We start from the raw sequence: 19,694 nt of genomic DNA on the forward strand, positions 1-19,694 counted from the left end.
TAGAAGCATGAACTTATCGTTCTACTAATTTGAGCGTCAAGAGAAAGGTCAGAATTGAGTAAAACTCCCAGTAGTTTAACGGTGGGTAAAGCGGTACTCTCTACATTGGGTAGGACCGTATCCTGGATCAAATTCTGTCGTCTATCTGAAGCGACCCATAGTTGTTCAGTTTTTGATGGGTTTAAAGTTAGTCTGTTTTCAGCTATCCAGTTTCCTATTTTCTCAATGCATCCATCAATTAAATTTAATATTGTCAATTGACAAGCACACTTCTCTCGCCTGGTTTGCAATAAAAATAAATCTGAGTATCATCTGCGTAGCAGTGAGACCACAGTCCACATTCTTTGATAATGTTCTCTATATCTTTAGTGTAAAGGAGATAGAGGAGTGGTCCGAGTACTGACCCTTGAGGCACTCCTGTAGACACCCGAAAGTTGGTTGAGCTTTTACCCTAGAACACAACTGCATATTCTCTTTCATTAAGATATGAAATGAACCACATATGTGCCCGATCACGCATACCATAAGTTTTCTCCAGACGTTCAAGCAAAATATTATGGTCTACAGTATCGAATGCAGCACTCATGTCCAGAAGAGCCATCAACACCAGATTACCAGAGTCTACCGCCGTTATAATGTCAGATAGTACTCTTATCACTCCCGTCTCCGTGGAATGAAAACGTCGGTATGCCGATTGCCTTACCGAAAATAAAGAATTCTGCTCGATATAGTTAACGAGCCTATGAGAAACTATTTTTTCTAGTATTTTTGATACGATGGGAAGATTTGAAATAGGGCGAAAACTGGAATGTTAGATCATTAATCTGAAGGGACTTAAAATTATTTTAATTGAACAGTATTTTTTGTACTGACAATTTGTTTGAGTTGAGCACAAATATTCTTGGATAAAAAAACTGTACAATTTTGAAGAGAAAAACTGATTCAATTCAGTTTAAATATATCTAGCCTGCAATTGAGTAGTTTGTTGGAAAATCGAGGTTGAAAAATATTAGTCATAAAATAATACAATTTGGCTATTCATAGTTTTATTTATAAATACACACTATAATGGTATGTTAAGTATTATAACTAAGGTGCTGTACGAAACATCACAACAATGTATAAAAATGATCAATTTAGATTCTCCAGTCTTGTTAGGAATTCCTTTGAATGATATTACTAATGTCTGCAATGTAGTTTTAACGTGATAATAAATACTTAAGAGTTAAATTCACAGGCCATTCTTCATAGTTATTAATTATTTTGTGTATTCCCTTGTCTCTGGGTAGCCGGAGTAAGCCCACGAATACTGAGATCATATACAACTTCCTCAATCTTTTTCACATCATACTTAAGTGCATCAAATCTTTTACGAAGATTATCGTTCTTCAAGTTCAGCAACCTATAAATAAAAAATGGATCATAGCATTTTTATCTTAGTGCTACTTAAACATCAATTATGGACTAAACAATCCTTTAATTATATGATGAAACTTAAAAATGTGTATTCAAGATCTTTAAAAAAAAAAATACGTATTTTAAATGCACGTTTTGTGTTGATTTTTTTTATTAAAGAAATATTTGCATTATGATTTTCCCAAACATTTCGATTTTGGGGCTATTTTCAACGAGTTATAAAATAAGTTGCTGTTAGAAAATGGAAATCAAGTTGTGGAAGAACGGGGTTCGAACCTCAACCTTCGGTCTGTGAGTCCATGACACTAGACATGGGACCACAACCCGTTTCTAAATTGCCTGTCAGTCATAATCACCTGTAAGGCAGCTACATTATTATTTAACATTAATTTGAAATCCAAATCAAATTTAATCATTGCGCTTTGAATGGAATGATATGACCGAGTTAGGAAAGCACACGACAACTGACAGTATACACTTTTAAAAATAGCTTTTTTTTCCATTAAAAAAAACATGCTCCTCAATTATTATTTAACAATGTTAGCACTTTGATATACACAAATTATTTGTAATGACCTGAATCCAGCATTGAGTTCCATCACAAACTGAGAAATCTGCAATGGTTTACTGTAATCTCCCCTGGTCACTGAATTCACTGCCAGTCGTGCCTGGAAAATTATTATTTTATGACATTCTCAATAATTTAAAACATGCATCACTATTTCTTTAAAACAAACATACCAACTCTGATGACAATTCAAGGAGTCCCATCAAAAAATCTTCAATATCTAAGTGAAATCCGGATCCATCTTCTTTTGGTTGTACTAAAATTGCAATCAAAATTAGGAACAGGTTGAAAGGAGTGTGCAAGCAGGTAATCAAATTTATGATGCATTAAGTACAGTGATAACTCATAGAAATAAAAATAATATGTCAATAGATTCTAGACGATGCAGTTTTACCTGAAACTAGGTATGGAATTGAAATATGGAGGATGGTAAAGGAAGGATGAAAGCGTGAAAAATCAATGGATGACGGAATCTGACATGAATGCAAATCTAAGAGGAATAAAAAGGTCAAAAGTCAATCACTAAGATAGTTCCGTTGTGGGATGAATGTATGATATATGAGTATATTACGGCAAAAGGGAATAGTAACAGGACGATGATGACTAAGAAAAACTTGGCATACCAAGTCTAATCATAATTAGATAAACCAAAATTCTAAGTCTGATTTTTCAAAATCAGGAACAGTCAAAGGGAATGTGTGTCAAGACTAATGAATGTGGAAGCTGAGAATGTATCAGTATAGATGAATATGGTGTTTCATCCTATTTACACTTACGGGAAATGCTGTGATGGTAGGAAGGTAAAATAAAATAAATGTTAGCTTAGAGTAATAGCCTAATAGAGTTGCCCATATGGAGAAAAACCAATCAATGATTATTGACCACGAAGTTGGCTACAGATTATAGCAATACAACGGGCTGAGAATTTGAAGCGCAAACTGAAACCGCACATTACACCAAACCAAAAATTCAGAACGCTTTTGTTCTATGCAATAGAGGAATAAACCAATGAGTAAGTTCAGTGCTACAAGAAATTGGATATAAAAAAAATGTTGTTTACATATTGGAGCATCCATTATAAGGTGAAGTGCCTCAAAAATTAATAAATTATCTACGTCACAATATCTTCCAAGTTAACTGATGATGGCGTTGTGATAGATTCCCAGTTTACGGGAAGCCAACTCGCCTACAAAAGTTTGTGACGTCACAGGAGGAGTAATTACAAAACTTTATAAAATGATTATACGGTACACAGTTTTTTTATTTTTTAAATAAAAAAACCACTGAACTTCCTCGTTTTTTGGTAATTTTTTTATTAAAAAATAGATTTTATGGGGAACACAGTTAACCAACCACTTTGAATTGATGAATAAAAATTAAAGATATTTATGAAGTGAATATTGATAAAAACATACTTCCTAATATTGATGCAGCCGTTTCACGAGATATCAGTATTCCCACCTCCAACCAAACGATCAACGCTGTGGAGAAGCACAGGCGCTGGGTCACATACTTCCAATGATCCCGATACCTGGGATATAATTTGATTTGAGTAAATGGAGAAACATAGTCCATTCGATGAAGGTATCTAATAGTTATTAATGTCTACAAACACTAAACATAAATTCTACAGTGTTGGAGATTTTTTAAATAGCGAAATTATTTACCTGTAATAGTCTTCTGCAGGAAAAGCTTCGGATAAATTAGTGTATCCTGTTCTGACTTCTTCGAACAATTCCCTTGCCTTGCCACAAGCTTCTGAAACTAGAAATCAAAATGATGTTTATTAATTTCTAACCATTTAATTTTAGGATAAAGCAAATAAAAAAAAATTGTACTTACTGCGGGATTCATCATTGTGAATAACTTGTAGTGTGGTATTTATTTCCCTTGATGCTTGTTCAATATTTTTGACGATGTTCTTTATCACCTGAAATGAAAAAGGTTAAAATGATATACCGAGGATTTCACTGAAGCCAGTAAATATTAAATATATAAGTACTTATTTACCTCTCTTATGTTTTGATCGCTATTTATATGTTCTTGGAATTCCAAAAACACATCTGTAAAATTCGGCATTTTATAAACAGTTAGAAGATGACGGAAATCTCTATAACAATTTTAATAAATGTGACAAGCGGAGGAGGCGTGATCGTAGCGATTGGTGATAAGTCCGCAATGTCCCACGCGGAGATTATGTTTCACAATTTTGTAGATGTTGATTATTGACAAAGATAAGCCGCGAAGAGAATGACAAGATGCGACACAAATTTGAGTTTGAGTTGTGACCACAGCGGTTGTGACAAGCAGAGACGAGCAGTGACCACAGACTACAGATATGCAGTGACATGTCATGTGAAATGACCACAGACTACATGAACTGACAAGAAGAATTCCATAGAATTTCAAGAAATCTGTAGAAGACTACGACGTTGGTGACGTTTCGATCTCATAACCGTATCACGGGGGGTATAAAATAATATGTAAAAAAACAAAAAATGTTTTTATGGGGTTGGTTGGGTATTGAGATAGAGTGGTAGCGAGAGAAAATTTAATATGAGATTTGATCATCTCGGAGGCTGTGAAAAATCAAGTTCCGCGTTCGCACGTATGAATAGACGGAAGCTGTCCGTCTCTCCGCTAACTGAGAGAAAGCGGGAACATCCGCCGAACGGAAACTTGAGATGAATTTGGAAGATCGCGTCTTCCTGGTGCCTCATCGGATATGTAGAATAGTAAGTTATTTTGCCATGTGTTCCCCTTTTTATCCCCCATCATGATAATATAATTCTAATTAAAACTAAATGAATTTAAAGCCCAAAAGAAAATAAAGAAAACTTAAATCTAATCTGAAAACTAATAAATTGGAAAATAATTTAAAAAGCTTGAATGTTTTATGTACCTATGTTTATTAAGCTAGAACATGGAAATAATCTTAGAACTAGTTACAAACATGAGACAAAGAAAAATACTTACAGATCTAGGTCCTAAACTAATGCAGTTCGTAATTGTCACTCTTCACATTAGTGATCTTAACTCTTTCACAATATTATCGGTGGTTTCACTTATGTGGAGAGATGACGGATGGTAGTCCGGATGCTGTATTTGGACAAACACATGCTGGGCGATGTCCTGGGCGGAGATCTGCCATGGATAGAGCCTTGGGCGGCTCTCGGGATTCGGTCCGGGCTGATGGTGACGGTGACAGCCAGCTGGAAGACTGGCCGGCCGTGGGCTGGGCACACGCGCTGGCGGTGCAGGAAACTGGCGTTCCTTTGGAGGACGATGGATTTCCTGGATGTGGAGGGACCTTCGCAGCTGGAAGGCGGCCTCCGATGACCCCGTGGAGTAGTCGGATTCCACGAGGTTTGCTACGTAGCACTGGCTACCCGTACACTCACTTCACTTCAACTTCCACGACTCTCGACATTGTATCGTCTCCGCGATCGACGGTACGATCGCGTAGACTCGACTCGACTCGCTTCCCCGACTGTCGACCGACTCTTGGTCGACCCTACTTCCCGACTCTTTTCCGACTCGTCGTTCCAACCGTTTGGGGTGGTTTTATAACACCCGAATTAGGAGCTCTCTCCTCCTTCCTCTCACTTATTGCTTAAAACTCATTGTCTCTTTTCCACACTCATTCATAAACGTCTCGTCATATTTAAAACTAAAATATTATGTTCTGCATATTATTTCTTATAAAACTAAATTATAATTAACTAAGATTAGAATGTATATCGTCGGGTTGTGGTCCCGTGGCTAGTGTCTCGGACTCACAGACCAAAGGTCCGTGGTTCGAATCCCACTCTACCCCAACTTGATTCCATTTTCTAATAGTGAGTTATTTACAACTCGTTGAGAATGGCCCTCAAAATTAAATATTTGGGTAAATCATAAGAACGCAAATATTTCTTTTTTTTTTTTTTAAAAAGTAAAAAAGTATATAATATTATATATGTTAAAACTAATTAATTGAAAATAAACATATACTAAACATTGAAAATTAAATCAACAAACTAATTTTTATTTATGAAGATTAGAAAGGAATCATAAATTAAAAAATTGGAAATGATTCACCTCCTAGTGCAGTGGTTGGCGCGTTCGCCTACCAAACTTGAGGTCCTAGGTTCGATTCCTGGCAAGGTGGATGTAAAATACCTTCATACATATTATAAAATAATCGCTGATGCGTTGCAATTGGCGCACTGGTGCAGTGCCTTATGTACCACGGGCGCGGATTTGAAAATGATGGCGCAAAAGTTAATTAGAGTTTTAAGTTTATATGTGGCAAGTTGGAATAATCGGCGCGCGTACGAATGAAGATGTATGAGATTTGAAGAAGAAAAAGGTTTGTATGTATTACAGAGGAATCAATTACGCGTTTTATTTTGTTGTGTTGATATAAGTTTTTAAAATACAAATATTATTTTAATGGCCATCGATTTGCGAATTATTATTAAAAAAGGTTATTTTTTCCCCAGCGGAAAACATGGGTAAATATTTATAGTTAAAGTTATTATTTTCAATAGAGAGGGTTTTGAAATTCCGGATAATTCGCCGTTCGGTCATTTGAATTTAACCCGAGGTCGTAATTGACATTAACAATGGACGAAATATTTGTGAATACCTAGTAACGGCTCTGGTAAATGGGGATTTATTTTAATGAATTTATTTGTACAGGTGGTCATTAAAATGGGGTTCTTTTCGGAATCGGCTAGCATGAACTAATAGGTTATATGTAAATGCATTATTGCCGAGAAACCCCAGATTAGAGAAAACAAAAGAATGTATTGGAAAGTTATATTTAAATTCGTATTGAAATATTTTAAAATATCGCCGCGTTTTTTTTCCCAATACAAATAAAGGTTGATTTTATAGTCTAAAACGAAAATAGCTGCTTATTTTACGGGGACATAAGATTTTAATTCCTGAATATTTTAAACAGGTATGTTTAGCTCGTATCAACCGGCTACAGGTTTACCGGCTTCATACCTTCATAGATAATAGATACAATCTCTGCCATAGATATATATTAGCGCGTCATTTTTTTCACAACTTTCTGACGTTTTCTCATAGAATTTTTTGATCGACGGCAGCTTTGCAGTTATATTGTTGTTTTATATTAATAATTTGATTAATATTTGAGTTTGTTAGAGTGTAACTACAAAGGTAACATTTCTTGTATTTAAATTGTTTTTAGTATTTCCAACTTATTAGTTAACCTCAAAATATTTTTCATTCACTATAAAATGCATTTTTATGAATAATTCGTTTTATAGCATAGAACATTTACCTGATATCTCGTAAACAATATTACTTTCATTTCAGCTTCATAATGGATTTTCAAAACCGTCCCGGCGGAAAAACCGGGGGTGGCGGTGTAGCTAGCTGGTCTGAAAGCAATCGGGATAGAAGGGAAAGATTAAGGCTTCTTGCGTTGGAGACCATTGACCTTAATAAAGACCCTTATTTTATGAAAAATCATTTGGGTATGTTGTTATTCTAAAAAATCTTGCATTCACCAATGAGTTGTTTTTATTCTCTGCATAGTGGCTTAACTTACGTATGCAACTCGTCATATAGTCACAGAGTAAAACTGAATGTTTTATTCAAAACATCAAAAATTTTCTTTGAAGAAGTGAAATTTGATGTAAGCCATACTTTCTGTGTTTTTTTAATGGGGCGTCCATTGACGTAAATCGTCTATCCTAATATACTTTTCATAGTTACTTAGCTCGATTTTTGCTAGAACTTGTTAAAAACACACAGAAATTAGAATACATAGAACACATTAAAAAAAAGTATATTTTGTTTAATCGGACTCAGACTTCATACACAGCAGCCAAACTCAATCACCTCTAGACCACTAGCTGGACAAGAATTAATTTTATGTATTTTCGCATTGTATTATACGTATTTTGAAAATATGCCAAATGATTAAATATTTAGTAAACAAAAATGCTTATTAGCTGAATTCACTTTCCACATAATTAAGATATTTTAAGATTATATTTTACTATTTTATGTGCAGGAACATACGAGTGTAAATTGTGTCTCACTCTTCACAACAATGAAGGAAGTTACCTAGCTCACACGCAAGGGAAGAAGCATCAGGCTAACTTGGCTCGAAGAGTTGCTTTAGAAGCTAAGGAAGCTCCCCAACAGTTGGCTCCTGAGAAGCCCAGGATTGAGCCAAAGAAGTTTGTAAAGATTGGAAGACCAGGGTACAGAGTTACTAAGCAGAGAGATCCAGAAAACGGCCAACAGAGTCTTTTGTTCCAAGTAGATTATCCAGGTCAGTTGAAAATTTTACAGTCATAGTAAAGGCTTTTTCTACCTTCATTTTATTTATATTTTTTTATTTAAAAAAAAAACTTGTTTAAATATGACTTTGCTACCTCTCTGATTGGTTTAAAATGCTCTTATTTAGAGAGGGATCTTGAATAATAAACATTACAGTCTACATAAAAGTCTACAATTTATGCAAGGGGAGCGACTTGCTGATGAATTGAATGTGATGGTTTTTAAAAGAAATGAAAGCATGACTAAATGTGAGATCACTGTGAATTAAGATAACAGGTATAGGAATTTTGTATCTGAGAAGTATGTTTACTAGGAAAGAAAATACTGTGAAAAATATTAAAAGGAGGGTAACTGCAGGGAACAAGATGAACGGTGCACTGAAATCAACTATGGCAAATAAATGTTTCTTGATAAGAAGGTGAAATTAGCCATTCACAATGGAGTCCAAATGCTGACCCTTGCGTATGGAAGCGAATTGCAAAAACAAGGATGATAGTAGGCTGAATGCTGTCAAAATCCAATCTCTCAGACAAATGTGTGGTAAAACTATCTCCGATAGGTGCACAAATGTCAAGATCCATACATTATGTAAGTCCGAGATAAGCATTATCGAAAAAATCACAAAAGGAGTTCTGCGTTGGTTTTGACATGTAGACATGTTTTGACAGCGAAAGAATGGTTAAGAAGATTTACGATGTGTATGGATGTACAAGAAGCGAGGTCTGTATGCAAATACAGTGATATGGCATTCTATTCTCTCTGCCTACCCCTGCATGCTGGTGATGGTTTGATGTTCTTTTTACAATAATTTATGTCCAAACAGATCATAACTAGAATGTGCGAAGAAAAATGATATGAATGAAAATAAAAATCCAATGCTTTTCATATAATTCAAAATGTCTAGCCTAGGGTATCTCTGAACAATGAAAATGCAAATGTCATTCTTTTTTATTGGGTGATGTATCAAAATGTCGAGTAAATAAAAAAAAATCGTTCTCCTGGTAAAATTTTGCTCTTAAATGTGTATTTTACAGAGATCTCTGAAGGGATTCAGCCCCGTCATCGCTTCATGTCTGCGTATGAACAAAAAGTGGAGCCACCGGATCGTAAATGGCAGTACCTTCTGTTTGCAGCAGAACCTTATGAGACCATCGCATTTAAAGTTCCTAGTCGGGAGGTTGAGAAGCATGACACAAAGTTTTGGACGCACTGGAACAAGGACACCAAGCAATTTTTCCTACAATTTGCATTTAAGATGGTGGAAATTCAGCGACCGCATCACCCGCCCAAGTTGCTTCCTCCCCTACCACCTCCACCCCCCATGATGGGTGTGCCTCCCCCTCGCCCTCCCATGTTTAACCCTGTCCCTCCCCCACCTCCACTCATGCCAGTTCCTCCACCGCCTCCACATATGCAATAAAACCACTTGTATTATTTACCTTTCACAATATTTCTTTTATCTTTATAATAAAAAACATAATTAAACTGTGCGCTGTTCACTCTTTCCATCCAATAAATCTTTATCTAATAATCATCTTTATGATTTTTTAAAGTACATATTTTGTTGTCATGACATATCTAATCTATATATATAAAAGGCAATGTTTGTATGTGTGTCCTCTATAGACTGAATAACTACTGGACCGATTTACGTGCGGTTTTCAGCAAAATGTAGATCTTTTCCATGAGCATATTTATAGCTCTTAAAATCTTCAATTTATTTATTAAGTAGGAGATTTGAAAACGCCTGTCTCAACGCGTGCGGATGCTAATACTGTAATCCAATGCATCCCGACCAAAGATTTCAGCTGAGCTGAAGAAACCAAAACTTTGAATCGGGTTGTGGTCCCGGCTCGTGTTGCGGACTCACGGATCAGAGGTGTTCGAACCCCACTTGTACCCAAACTTCATTTATATTTTCTAATTGTGAATTATTTACAACTCGTTGAAAATGCCCATCAAAATGGAAATATTAAAACGCTATGTAAAAAAAAAAAACTTCAATCACCATAAATTTGTACCTACACTATAAGCATACAAGTAATAGGTATTATTAATTGTTATTTATTCTATGGTTCTGTATCATACGTCATACAACATCTCTGATCTGAAATCAACTCAAACAACGATTATTATTGACCAACAATATTTTGAGTTTGTCCAAATTTTTGTAGACAAGGACTGGATTCAACTCCCTGGGGAGCTGTTAATATTAACATATTTAAAGTGGCCACTTAAACCAGCCAATGACAGGTCATAAGCCCTGTAGATACCTAGACTTCTATATTACCTTCTCTAAAATGTTCTTCATCTCTGTTGCAATATGTTATTGATTATTATTTACTTCTTGATATGTAATGTAGCTATATTCTCCATTATTTTAATACATAACTAGTATAAAAGTTTATAAAAAATATTACAGTGGAATCAGTAGATTTAATTATTTCCTAATGGGATTTCAATCGTAATCGATTGAAATATCAACTGGGCGATTTGTTCTACAAATTAATAATGCCAAAAGCAGCCGCGTTCAGTGCCACATGTCCTATGACATGTATGCATAAAAGTAACGGTGGTCATGTCAACTGTATCATCTCAAAGAAAAATAGCCCTATAGGAAACAAAGTTCAAAATACTATTCTCCAAACCGAGAATCCTTAAATAATTTATGTAATTTGCAAGCTTACTTTCAGAGGAAAAACCACAACTGGTATACTTATTTGTATGAAGAAATAAGCTAGAATAATCATATAGTTTCTTGGCTCACGCGTTTTATTATTTAATTTTATTTTGAGAAAATATGAATGGTAAAAATAGATTTATAACAAATAATAATTTGTTTTTCTGTAAATAAAGTTACCATAAAACATCACTATGGATAATGGTAAGCAACGCATAATCATTTATGTGGATGATTTTCCCCTGCTTGGTAGCAGCCAACTCCCACACATCTCCCTGGTTCAGAACCACGTTTCGTAGTTAAGATGAGAGCCTTTTGACAAACTGTCAACTGTGGATGGCCAGGGCCATAAGAACAATATAATAAACAACCTAGCCGCAGCGCCTCAATGACAGTTGCCATTGGGGGTTACTGCATTCTACATTTCTCCTGAAAACTCAAAAGCTGGTCATTTTGAGCCCGCCTCAGTAAGCTGCCACGTTTCGCATCTGTGGGGGATAGCTGCTATTCAGAGTCCATCTGGTTCTTAACATTCTTAGATCTTTTTTCACATGACAATGTTTATGTAGTATGAAAATCATAAATCAGTGAGTGTCATCTGTGTAAAACATCGATGGGTAACCTTTGACACACGTGTCGGGGGTGACATGCTAAGACATTTTATATATATACTACAGTTGCAAAAATTATAAATATTCCCAGATGGACAAAGCACCCCAAATCAAGCTAGGTTTTTCAAAATTTTGACACGCCAAGCCAAAAAGGTTACCCATCACTGGTCTAAACCAATATCCATGTGTGCCACCCTTACAAGCTTAAAGGCAGTATCTAGCAAAAATTAAAAATGAGTTTTTTGATGCCATATGATAAATAAATGCAGTATTTCTAAACTTACATAAATACATCTAAAATGAAAACTGTCTTGATAAATATAATAAAAAATACATAAAACCTCAATTTTTTATTATGCTTAAAATGCTTTACTGCATCCTTGCTTGGAATGGCAGCATGGGCCTACCATAAATGTTGCTTTTCTTAAATAAAAAATGTAATTTATTGTTTTAAATGCCTTAAATAAGATAAAACTAACAGGCAACTTATATTTTGAAGGAAAACTGGCAAAGTCAAAATTCTCATTTGTTGGCAAATCAAGATTGAAGTTTCTTTTGATTTACATCAGTCTTTATCGACCACAAGGAGTCAACTTCGGCCTGCAAGGGGGTCCATGAGAGCGGATCCAGCTATTTCAAAACAAAAAAATGTTGAAAAATCTCAGTTGCAAAAAATTGACTGCTAGTTTTCCTTGTATGCTAACGATTTGGAGTAAAAAAAAAACAAAATGGGTGTTTCTGTTTTTTTATTGTTTCTTATTAAAATCTTATGCAGTTAGTACACACGCTCCTCCAACTTTCTTGATCTTCCTCTCAGCTGTTTTTGAGAAAAATTTAGCCTTGACAATGACGGGTTGGTTTGGGAGACATCCTTTACCCAAAAGCTTGTAGTAACCCTGCAAGAAATAACAGTATACATTAGATGTTGCATGTTGAGAGCTTCACAAGAATTAGAAAGGAGTTATATTAAATCAGAAAAAAAACGGATCGACATTTATATTGCATTTGTACGATGCTTTCCGACCGCCCGTTATATATCATCATGTTATTTACCAAAGGAAGATCAAAATAGTATAAACTGCATATTGCGGTTACGTTTATGAAGCAGGGTCCCGATTACAATGGAAAGTTTTCTTCGACTGTCTATAAATAAAAACCGATAATTGTGTACAAAAATGAGTATATATGCATGAACATTTTAAGTATCTTCGTCGGAAAACTATAAATGAACATGTATAAAAAGAAAAAATAGTATGCGTATTCTGCTTTTCATACAGAAAACTTAATTTTACTTTGTCGATAAAATTTAAGCTAAATGTTAACTTCCTATTGTAATCGGGCCCAGGGAGAAACAAAATTATTGAAAATTCAGAATTTCAAATACTTTTGACCACTGTTTTAAGAGATAATGAGTTTGCTCATATTAGAAATACGTACTTTTAAATTAATTTATCCATTAAAATCATAAGATATTTACTTATTCATTTCAGATAACTGTATACATCACCATTATTGTGCTTTGTAAGAAATGCACATTCTTTTAATTTGAATGTATAGGTGATTTTAAGGTGGAAAGGTTAAATCTACAAAAATTGTATTGGACAAAATATAAATAATTTCATTAGTAGGAGAAAAACTCACAATCATTATGGTTTTACTAAATGTGTTGTAAGAATTAATAATAATTTAATCTGCAAAAGATTATCTCATGTAATTAAAGACCCCAGAGCCCTGATTACAGTGGGAAGCAAAGTTATCTTTAACTGTATATCTAGTATAAAATATATATATATATATATATATATATTATATATATTTTTTGCAGAAATGTGAATATTGATTTGAAAATTTTAATTTCAATAAAACCAGTTACCTGTGATCGAACTCGTTTCAAATAAAAATATTGAGGGTTTCATGCAAAAAATTCTAACTTCCTTTATAAATAATTGAAGATAACCTCGGTTACCTTCCTTTTGTAATACGGGCACTGATTGTTAGGAAAATAAAGAATAGTTCAAAGAAATACTATATATCGTCGGGTTTCTGGTACAAATTGGTAGCTACATTTTACTAGTTGTGAGATATTGCACTTTAAAAGTTAAAAGCTCATCCCAAATCGACTATTTAAATAAAACATATGGAAAGTTGAATATTCCAAAATATTATTTTTAGGATTTACAATTTTTTTATTTACCTTTTACAAAGATTACATGATGCCATTTATGAAGACTCTCTTTTTTGAAAATTTGTTGTTACCACTAGTGCCAAAAACCCAACGATTTTTAGTAATTGTACGATACAATTACTGTAAAACTAGTAAGACAGGAAGACAAAGCTTTGGCTATTTTTTGCTCAATCTCATTTTGCAGTTTGAAAGTGTGAAATCAATTGTGAAAATGTTTCCAAATTCATTAAAAATTTTCACCTAGGTCTAGAATTTAAATAAAATCATTCTAATTTGTCATTGGAGACATGTGGAAAATTAAAGTATGCACGGTTTACAAAAAAAATATTTTGCCTTGAGTTTTCTGTAGCTGGCTGTTTTTTTTTAATGTAAAAATATTAACTTTCAGGACCTTTTCAGAAGTACTTGATCCACTTATTACTAAATTGACATGTTTTGAGTATATCCAAATGCTTGCAGACTGGCTGGATTTTCTCCTTAGAGTTGTTCATATTAAAATTTATTGCAACAGAGAGGGAAAACATTTAAGTAGGTGAATTGGTTCGGCCGGATGAATCTCACCCGCATTATAAAGGTTTCAGCTCTTTTACTTCACAAAAGTCAACAGATGGAAGAGTTGAGGAAATGCGGATGTTCAAACATGGGCAGAATGATGAATGTTACACAGTGTGTTAAGTGGCCATTTAAAACAGCCAATCACAGGTCATTAGCCCTGTAAATGTCTAGACTCCCATAATCTCTTCTCAAAAATGTTTTTCCCTTTCAGTTGCAATAAACTCAAATTCAAAGTATTAAACGTTTTGGTCGTAATCATTTCTCAGGCCCCGGTTTCATTGGATACATGTTTTTTTTAAAGCTGTTACAGTTCACTTAAAATTAAACCCAACCTTATTCGACTTTCTGTTTTAAAATGAATAATACTCACAGACTTGACAATGTTGATAACTGGAGCCTTTCCAGTAGCACTAGCCTTGTACTTGGTCCTGGTCTCTTCGCTGACAAGCGACCACAGCTTGTCGAGGTTCAAGGTTGGACAGAAGAACTTATTCTTCTTCACATGGTAATTTCTCATACCAACCTACGCGAAAAAAATAAGAATATGAATAAAACAAAAACAGCGTCGTTGGAAAATGTAAGCATCGCATATATATTTATGTTAATTCAGAAGTGAACAATCGACATTGTAGTGAGCATTTGTACGATGCATTCCGACCGCCCGTTCACAAACTCATCATTAATAATTTTATTGAATCTCTTAAAAACCAAGCAATGTCTTATAACCTTTCCGAAGTAACCGGGATGGTACTTGTCAAAATTAATTCTGTGGTGATGCATGCCACCGGCATTACCGCGACCTCCAGGATGCTTGCGGTGCTTGCCTGGAAAAAGTAAACAATAGTTTTATTGTACATATTAAAAGTCGAATCAGGTCAAACTATATTACTTTTATACTAAGCCATTGCATAGGAATTCTGATGACAGCTCTTTATTTCAATGAAGTTGAATATTTACAATGGGTTGACATTTGGACTAAACTAAAAATTTAAAGGAAAATCACTTACCAATACGACCATGGCCGTGACTGACATGACCCCTCAACTTCCTTGTCTTCTTTTTAGCGGTCGACTAGAGAAAATAAGCATTTAAGATAAGTAACCAATAAACACTGACATGCGCATGTAAATCAGATCTAAAATATCCAACTTGACACTAAGAGTAACTAATTATAATAATTTGATATCTAAACGAATAATGAAACTAAAGGCTGTATGAAAATATCAATTGATCGTTAAAATACAGTCGGATTATATTAAACAAAATTCGGCACGTCAACTCACCATTTTCACAGGAACACGAAGAACGGACTGGGTTGTCCGATGACAAAATACGAACTATTGTCTATGGTGATACTATTTATGGCTATTCAATATTTTAATATTTGATAAAGTATCTACTTAGATATAAAGTTTTGAAATCATCATACTAATATTTTTTTTTAGTATTCATTGCAACTTGTATAATATTTTTATTACAATAACGTATTTTTTGTTTCTTCAGAATACATGCATAAGATATATTTTTCGTCTTAGGAAATATTACCACATTTCAAATTATCGTAGGCAACTAAAATTACTCAAAATTAGACAGTGGAGAGACTATCACTCCCCCACTTCTGTTCACTCTACTTCGTAATTTTAACGCTTCTATACACCCCACCAAAAAAACTCAACGCTCATCTGTTCATGGTTTACCTCTTTGTTCCAAGTCTCAAAGTACTTTAAATTCCTCTTTCTTCTCTAACTCGTATAGTATCACTAACCCACTATAAAAGATGTTTCTACAGTATTACCGTTTAAATCACGTCCGAATCTATCCTCGTTTCTTCATTCTTCTTAGTTTTTTTTCTCATTATGTACGAATCTAATTCGACTTTCTGTTTTAAAATGAATATTATTCACAGACTTGACAATGTTGATAACTGGAGCCTTTCTAGTAGCATTAGTCTTGTACTTGGTCCTGGTCTCTTCGCTGACAAGCGACCATAGTTTGTATGGGTTTGTGGAAGATGTTAGGATTGTTCTGCGTACTGACATGGCCCGCCTACTAGGAACTTTTTACAACTTTTTGGTGCGAAGGATAATCAAGAGTGGTTCGATGATTTGGGGGCCACATGAACTAAGGTACTCTCTTACGGTAGAGAAAATCCAAAAGAAGATTCTAAGATATCTCTACACGAGAGAGTTTTTACCATGTATTATCCTTGGCTCTACCCGACCGAGTTTTTCCAGGGTGTGCTTGGCCACAACAGTTTAGAGACTAAAAAAAGGAATGTGTATTTGACTACTCATTTTTATCGATTGTTGCGCGGTATGGTCGATAATCCCTAAATTATGGTGAGCATTGGTTTGTACTCGTATGTTCCTAATAATTACCTAAGGCAGCGTCAGCATAGATTGTTTCATATTCCAATAAACAGGACCAACTTGCAGATAGTTATGCATGTTGGAAGGGCTACCGGTATGCTGAACAACATCGCTCTGGATGTTGATCTGTTCCATATATATCCGAAGGGGTTTTCCGGAGCTGGATTCTCCTACTATTTTGACAGAAGCCTCTTTCCTGTATTTTGTTTTCTTTTCATAATATATATACATCTTGAATTTTAGTTTATTATGTATGTGTTATTTTAAAATAAATAAATTGATTTGAATTGAATTAATTTGATTGAATGGAATATTTTAAGGTAATTTGCGTGGGTACAAATAGTGTTATTTCCTTAGATACTCTAGGGTTATTTCTATTTTTGTATATATTTCGTTTTTATTTTTTTTCTATGGAATGCGTTTTAAGGCTTAAATTATATAAATAAATAAGCCTTTTATTTTATTAGTTGGTTGGAAGAAATTGCCATTTACCAAAAGGCCCGCCAATGTAGAATTTATATTATGTACTTTTGTAGATAATATAAATGAAATAATTAATAAAAGTACATGATAAAATAAAATGTTTTAAAAATATTTACGTTTTTTGTTTGAACTGCGGCGTACGTGCATGAGAACATGTATGAATGTAGATGAAGCGAGGTCTATATGCAAAGACAGAGTCATATGGTGTTATATCTTCTCTGCCTACCCATGTGGGGAAACGGCGTAATGGTTTGTTTGTTTGTTTTATTATTGATTTTGTTTGTTTGGTTTGTTTTGTATTTTATTGACATTTTATGTATTTAAAAAAAAGATAAATACTTGAGTTCTTATTATTTACTCAAATATTAAAATTTTCATACCATTTCCAAAAAGTCGTAAATTACTTGTGCTGGAAAAATGGAAATCGAGTGGTGGTAGAGGGGGATTTGAACCCTGGACCTTTCACCCCGGACAGGTCTACATTACTACCACGGCACCACAACCCGGTTCATTTACATATTAATCTGTATTTAATATGCATAGTTTAATTAATAATATAAATTGATGTTATTAAATTTATAAAAATACCATAGCGGAAATTGACTTTTGTAATTAAATTTAATACAAGTAAACACAGTTTGTGCTACCTTTCCTATTTGCAATATGGTCACGTGGAAGAATGACAATATCATCTAATATAAGCCCTCTATATAATTGCCAAACACATAGTGAAAGGGGTAATGAAATCAGTACAGTTAAATTCAATTAAAACCGCGGTTTATGAAATTGTACACTTTTAAAGAGTATATAGCCGGTCATTGACAAAAAAAACCTTTTTAGTTTGAGCGAAACCGATAGAAGGACACACAGTTTTAGGGTATGTGGAAAGAATGCTTGCACATTGTTAAACAAAAACATTATTTATCTATATTTATTTACATCTATTTTTTATGAACGAAATGTAAAACGAAATCAGTCAAAATCAGTGGTTTGAAAAATAATAAAACATAAATATTTGTTTCTTACACCAAAATAAATAATATATCTTAATTATTATTACGATATTTTTAATTTTTACTTTTTTAAATTAATTTTTACTCTTGTATTTTTTATTTAGTTTTGGTTAGACCGTAAGAACTTACTAGTGACAATAAGTCCACCATTTAAGTATGTATATAAAACAGGTTGTACCTAGTTAGGCAGACTAGACATAATCCAGAGAAATCTATTATCTAAGTATGTATGTAGTAGATAAAGAAATTGTAATTTTTGTTGACAAACCATTATTATTATTATGATTGTATATATGACATTGGATATTAAAGTTAATAAAGATGAATTATTATTATGATTCGCCAAGAAATATTTCACTGTATCTAAACATTCAAATAAGTTAGTAAAATTTCTCGGTGTAAGTTTATTGTAAAATAATAGTTATAAAAAAAGACAGGTTGCCACTTTTATCCACTTTAGTTTGATGGACCAATAATCGGTTTTATCGCTCTCACGTTTTCAATAAGTTTACACTATATTATACAGGCTGCAAGATTTTAGTATGTGTGGGGGGGGGGGGGGTATTTTTGAATTGTAGTTGAAGGTGTTTCTAAATGTATTTGCAGGAAATAATTGTGTAAATGTCGAATATTGTGATTTATAGGTTTTGTAAGACATTATTAATTTATTTTATTTGAATTTGACTTATTTAACTGTATTACAAATTGAATGAAATGAACAACATTTTTTTGCTGTGTACGGGATTATTTTTACAGGATGAGTTAATACTTACAAAACCTGTTTATTTTTAATCATTCTTTAAATCCGAAAAAATCATTTTAATTGTTTTTAACTTCCTAAGCTTTAAGTGCAACATACTTACAATACCAGTATAATATATGTATACAACCAGAGACATAAGATTTATTTTAGTTGAACATAATTCATTGCATTTTTTTTTCACCTCATTCCTGTGATAGGGGAATAGCAGGATTTTAGTTTTTTGTTACGGGTAGGTACCATAGTAAATATAATTTATTAACATTAAAAAAAAATTTGATGTTTCTGATTTTCAAATAACATTTTTTTCCCTTAAATTATTATTTGATGAAGTTTTATAAAAATAATAAGTTTATATTTCTAGGTTAGGTATTTATGCATGTGTTTTTCAGAATTTATGGAGTGGTAGAAGAAAGTGGACTCTTACCAAATTATAATTATAATTGTGATAATTTTAATATAAGCAAATTAAATATTGTAATATTGTACATTACATTTTTTATTGTATTTCTAGCGTTATTTAACAAATAAGCGTTCTTATATGGGTACATATCAACATAACTTCTAGTACCTACGTAGGTAATGAGTATGATTTAAATATTATTTTTGGGGGGGGTATTGTGGATAAAAGAAATAAACAATGATTATAACCGAAGACAATATTTTTTAATATACCTACCAGTCTTATAACTACCAAATGTTTTATGTTATCAGTGCAAAATAACACACACTATTTACATACATCACA

At 33.5% G+C, this 19,694-nt stretch overlaps 3 protein-coding genes across 3 annotated transcripts; 1 reads left to right on the forward strand and 2 right to left on the reverse strand.

The window, feature by feature from the left end:
- Positions 1-1,029: 1,029 nt before the first annotated feature.
- Positions 1,030-4,362, reverse strand: trsn (translin). Its single transcript, XM_088233460.1, has 7 exons — positions 3,995-4,362; positions 3,827-3,914; positions 3,652-3,748; positions 3,400-3,515; positions 2,158-2,240; positions 1,993-2,084; positions 1,030-1,402 (listed from the first exon to the last, which is right to left on the reverse strand). Exons 1-7 carry the CDS (start codon positions 4,061-4,063, stop codon positions 1,255-1,257), a joined length of 693 nt encoding a protein of 230 aa, XP_088089586.1. The 5' UTR covers positions 4,064-4,362; the 3' UTR covers positions 1,030-1,254.
- Positions 4,363-6,983: 2,621 nt separating this feature from the next.
- Sf3a2 (splicing factor 3a subunit 2) lies at positions 6,984-9,826 on the forward strand. Its single transcript, XM_088233459.1, has 4 exons — positions 6,984-7,156; positions 7,316-7,476; positions 8,019-8,282; positions 9,325-9,826. Exons 2-4 carry the CDS (start codon positions 7,323-7,325, stop codon positions 9,708-9,710), a joined length of 804 nt encoding a protein of 267 aa, XP_088089585.1. The 5' UTR covers positions 6,984-7,156; positions 7,316-7,322; the 3' UTR covers positions 9,711-9,826.
- Positions 9,827-12,312: 2,486 nt separating this feature from the next.
- RpL27A (ribosomal protein L27A) lies at positions 12,313-15,625 on the reverse strand. The gene is made up of 4 exons (XM_088233458.1): positions 15,329-15,625; positions 15,048-15,145; positions 14,692-14,844; positions 12,313-12,477 (listed from the first exon to the last, which is right to left on the reverse strand). Exons 2-4 carry the CDS (start codon positions 15,099-15,101, stop codon positions 12,349-12,351), a joined length of 336 nt encoding a protein of 111 aa, XP_088089584.1. The 5' UTR covers positions 15,102-15,145; positions 15,329-15,625; the 3' UTR covers positions 12,313-12,348.
- Positions 15,626-19,694: the final 4,069 nt, after the last annotated feature.

This window comes from Micrasema longulum, unplaced genomic scaffold (assembly GCF_059751315.1).
Source record: "Micrasema longulum isolate JH-2025_06_02 unplaced genomic scaffold, ASM5975131v1 h1tg001107l, whole genome shotgun sequence".
NCBI lineage: Eukaryota > Metazoa > Arthropoda > Insecta > Trichoptera > Brachycentridae > Micrasema > Micrasema longulum.

Excerpts from the sequence above, each read along its gene's own strand:
- Sf3a2 (XM_088233459.1), top strand. The coding sequence starts at position 7,323 with ATGGATTTTCAAAACCGTCCCGGCGGAAAAACCGGGGGTGGCGGTGTA. Across the intron at positions 7,477-8,018 it reads TTTTATGAAAAATCATTTGG|GAACATACGAGTGTAAATTG; the intron begins GTATGTTGTTAT and ends TTTTATGTGCAG. Across the intron at positions 8,283-9,324 it reads GTTCCAAGTAGATTATCCAG|AGATCTCTGAAGGGATTCAG; the intron begins GTCAGTTGAAAA and ends TGTATTTTACAG.
- trsn (XM_088233460.1), bottom strand. The coding sequence starts at position 4,063 with ATGCCGAATTTTACAGATGTGTTTTTGGAATTCCAAGAACATATAAAT. Across the intron at positions 3,749-3,826 it reads TCACAATGATGAATCCCGCA|TTTCAGAAGCTTGTGGCAAG; the intron begins GTAAGTACAATT and ends TTTGATTTCTAG. Across the intron at positions 2,241-3,399 it reads GGCTGCATCAATATTAGGAA|TACAACCAAAAGAAGATGGA; the intron begins GTATGTTTTTAT and ends TTGCAATTTTAG.
- RpL27A (XM_088233458.1), bottom strand. The coding sequence starts at position 15,101 with ATGCATCACCACAGAATTAATTTTGACAAGTACCATCCCGGTTACTTC. Across the intron at positions 14,845-15,047 it reads ATCCCGGTTACTTCGGAAAG|GTTGGTATGAGAAATTACCA; the intron begins GTTATAAGACAT and ends TTTTTCGCGTAG. Across the intron at positions 12,478-14,691 it reads TTATCAACATTGTCAAGTCT|GGTTACTACAAGCTTTTGGG; the intron begins GTGAGTATTATT and ends TATTTCTTGCAG.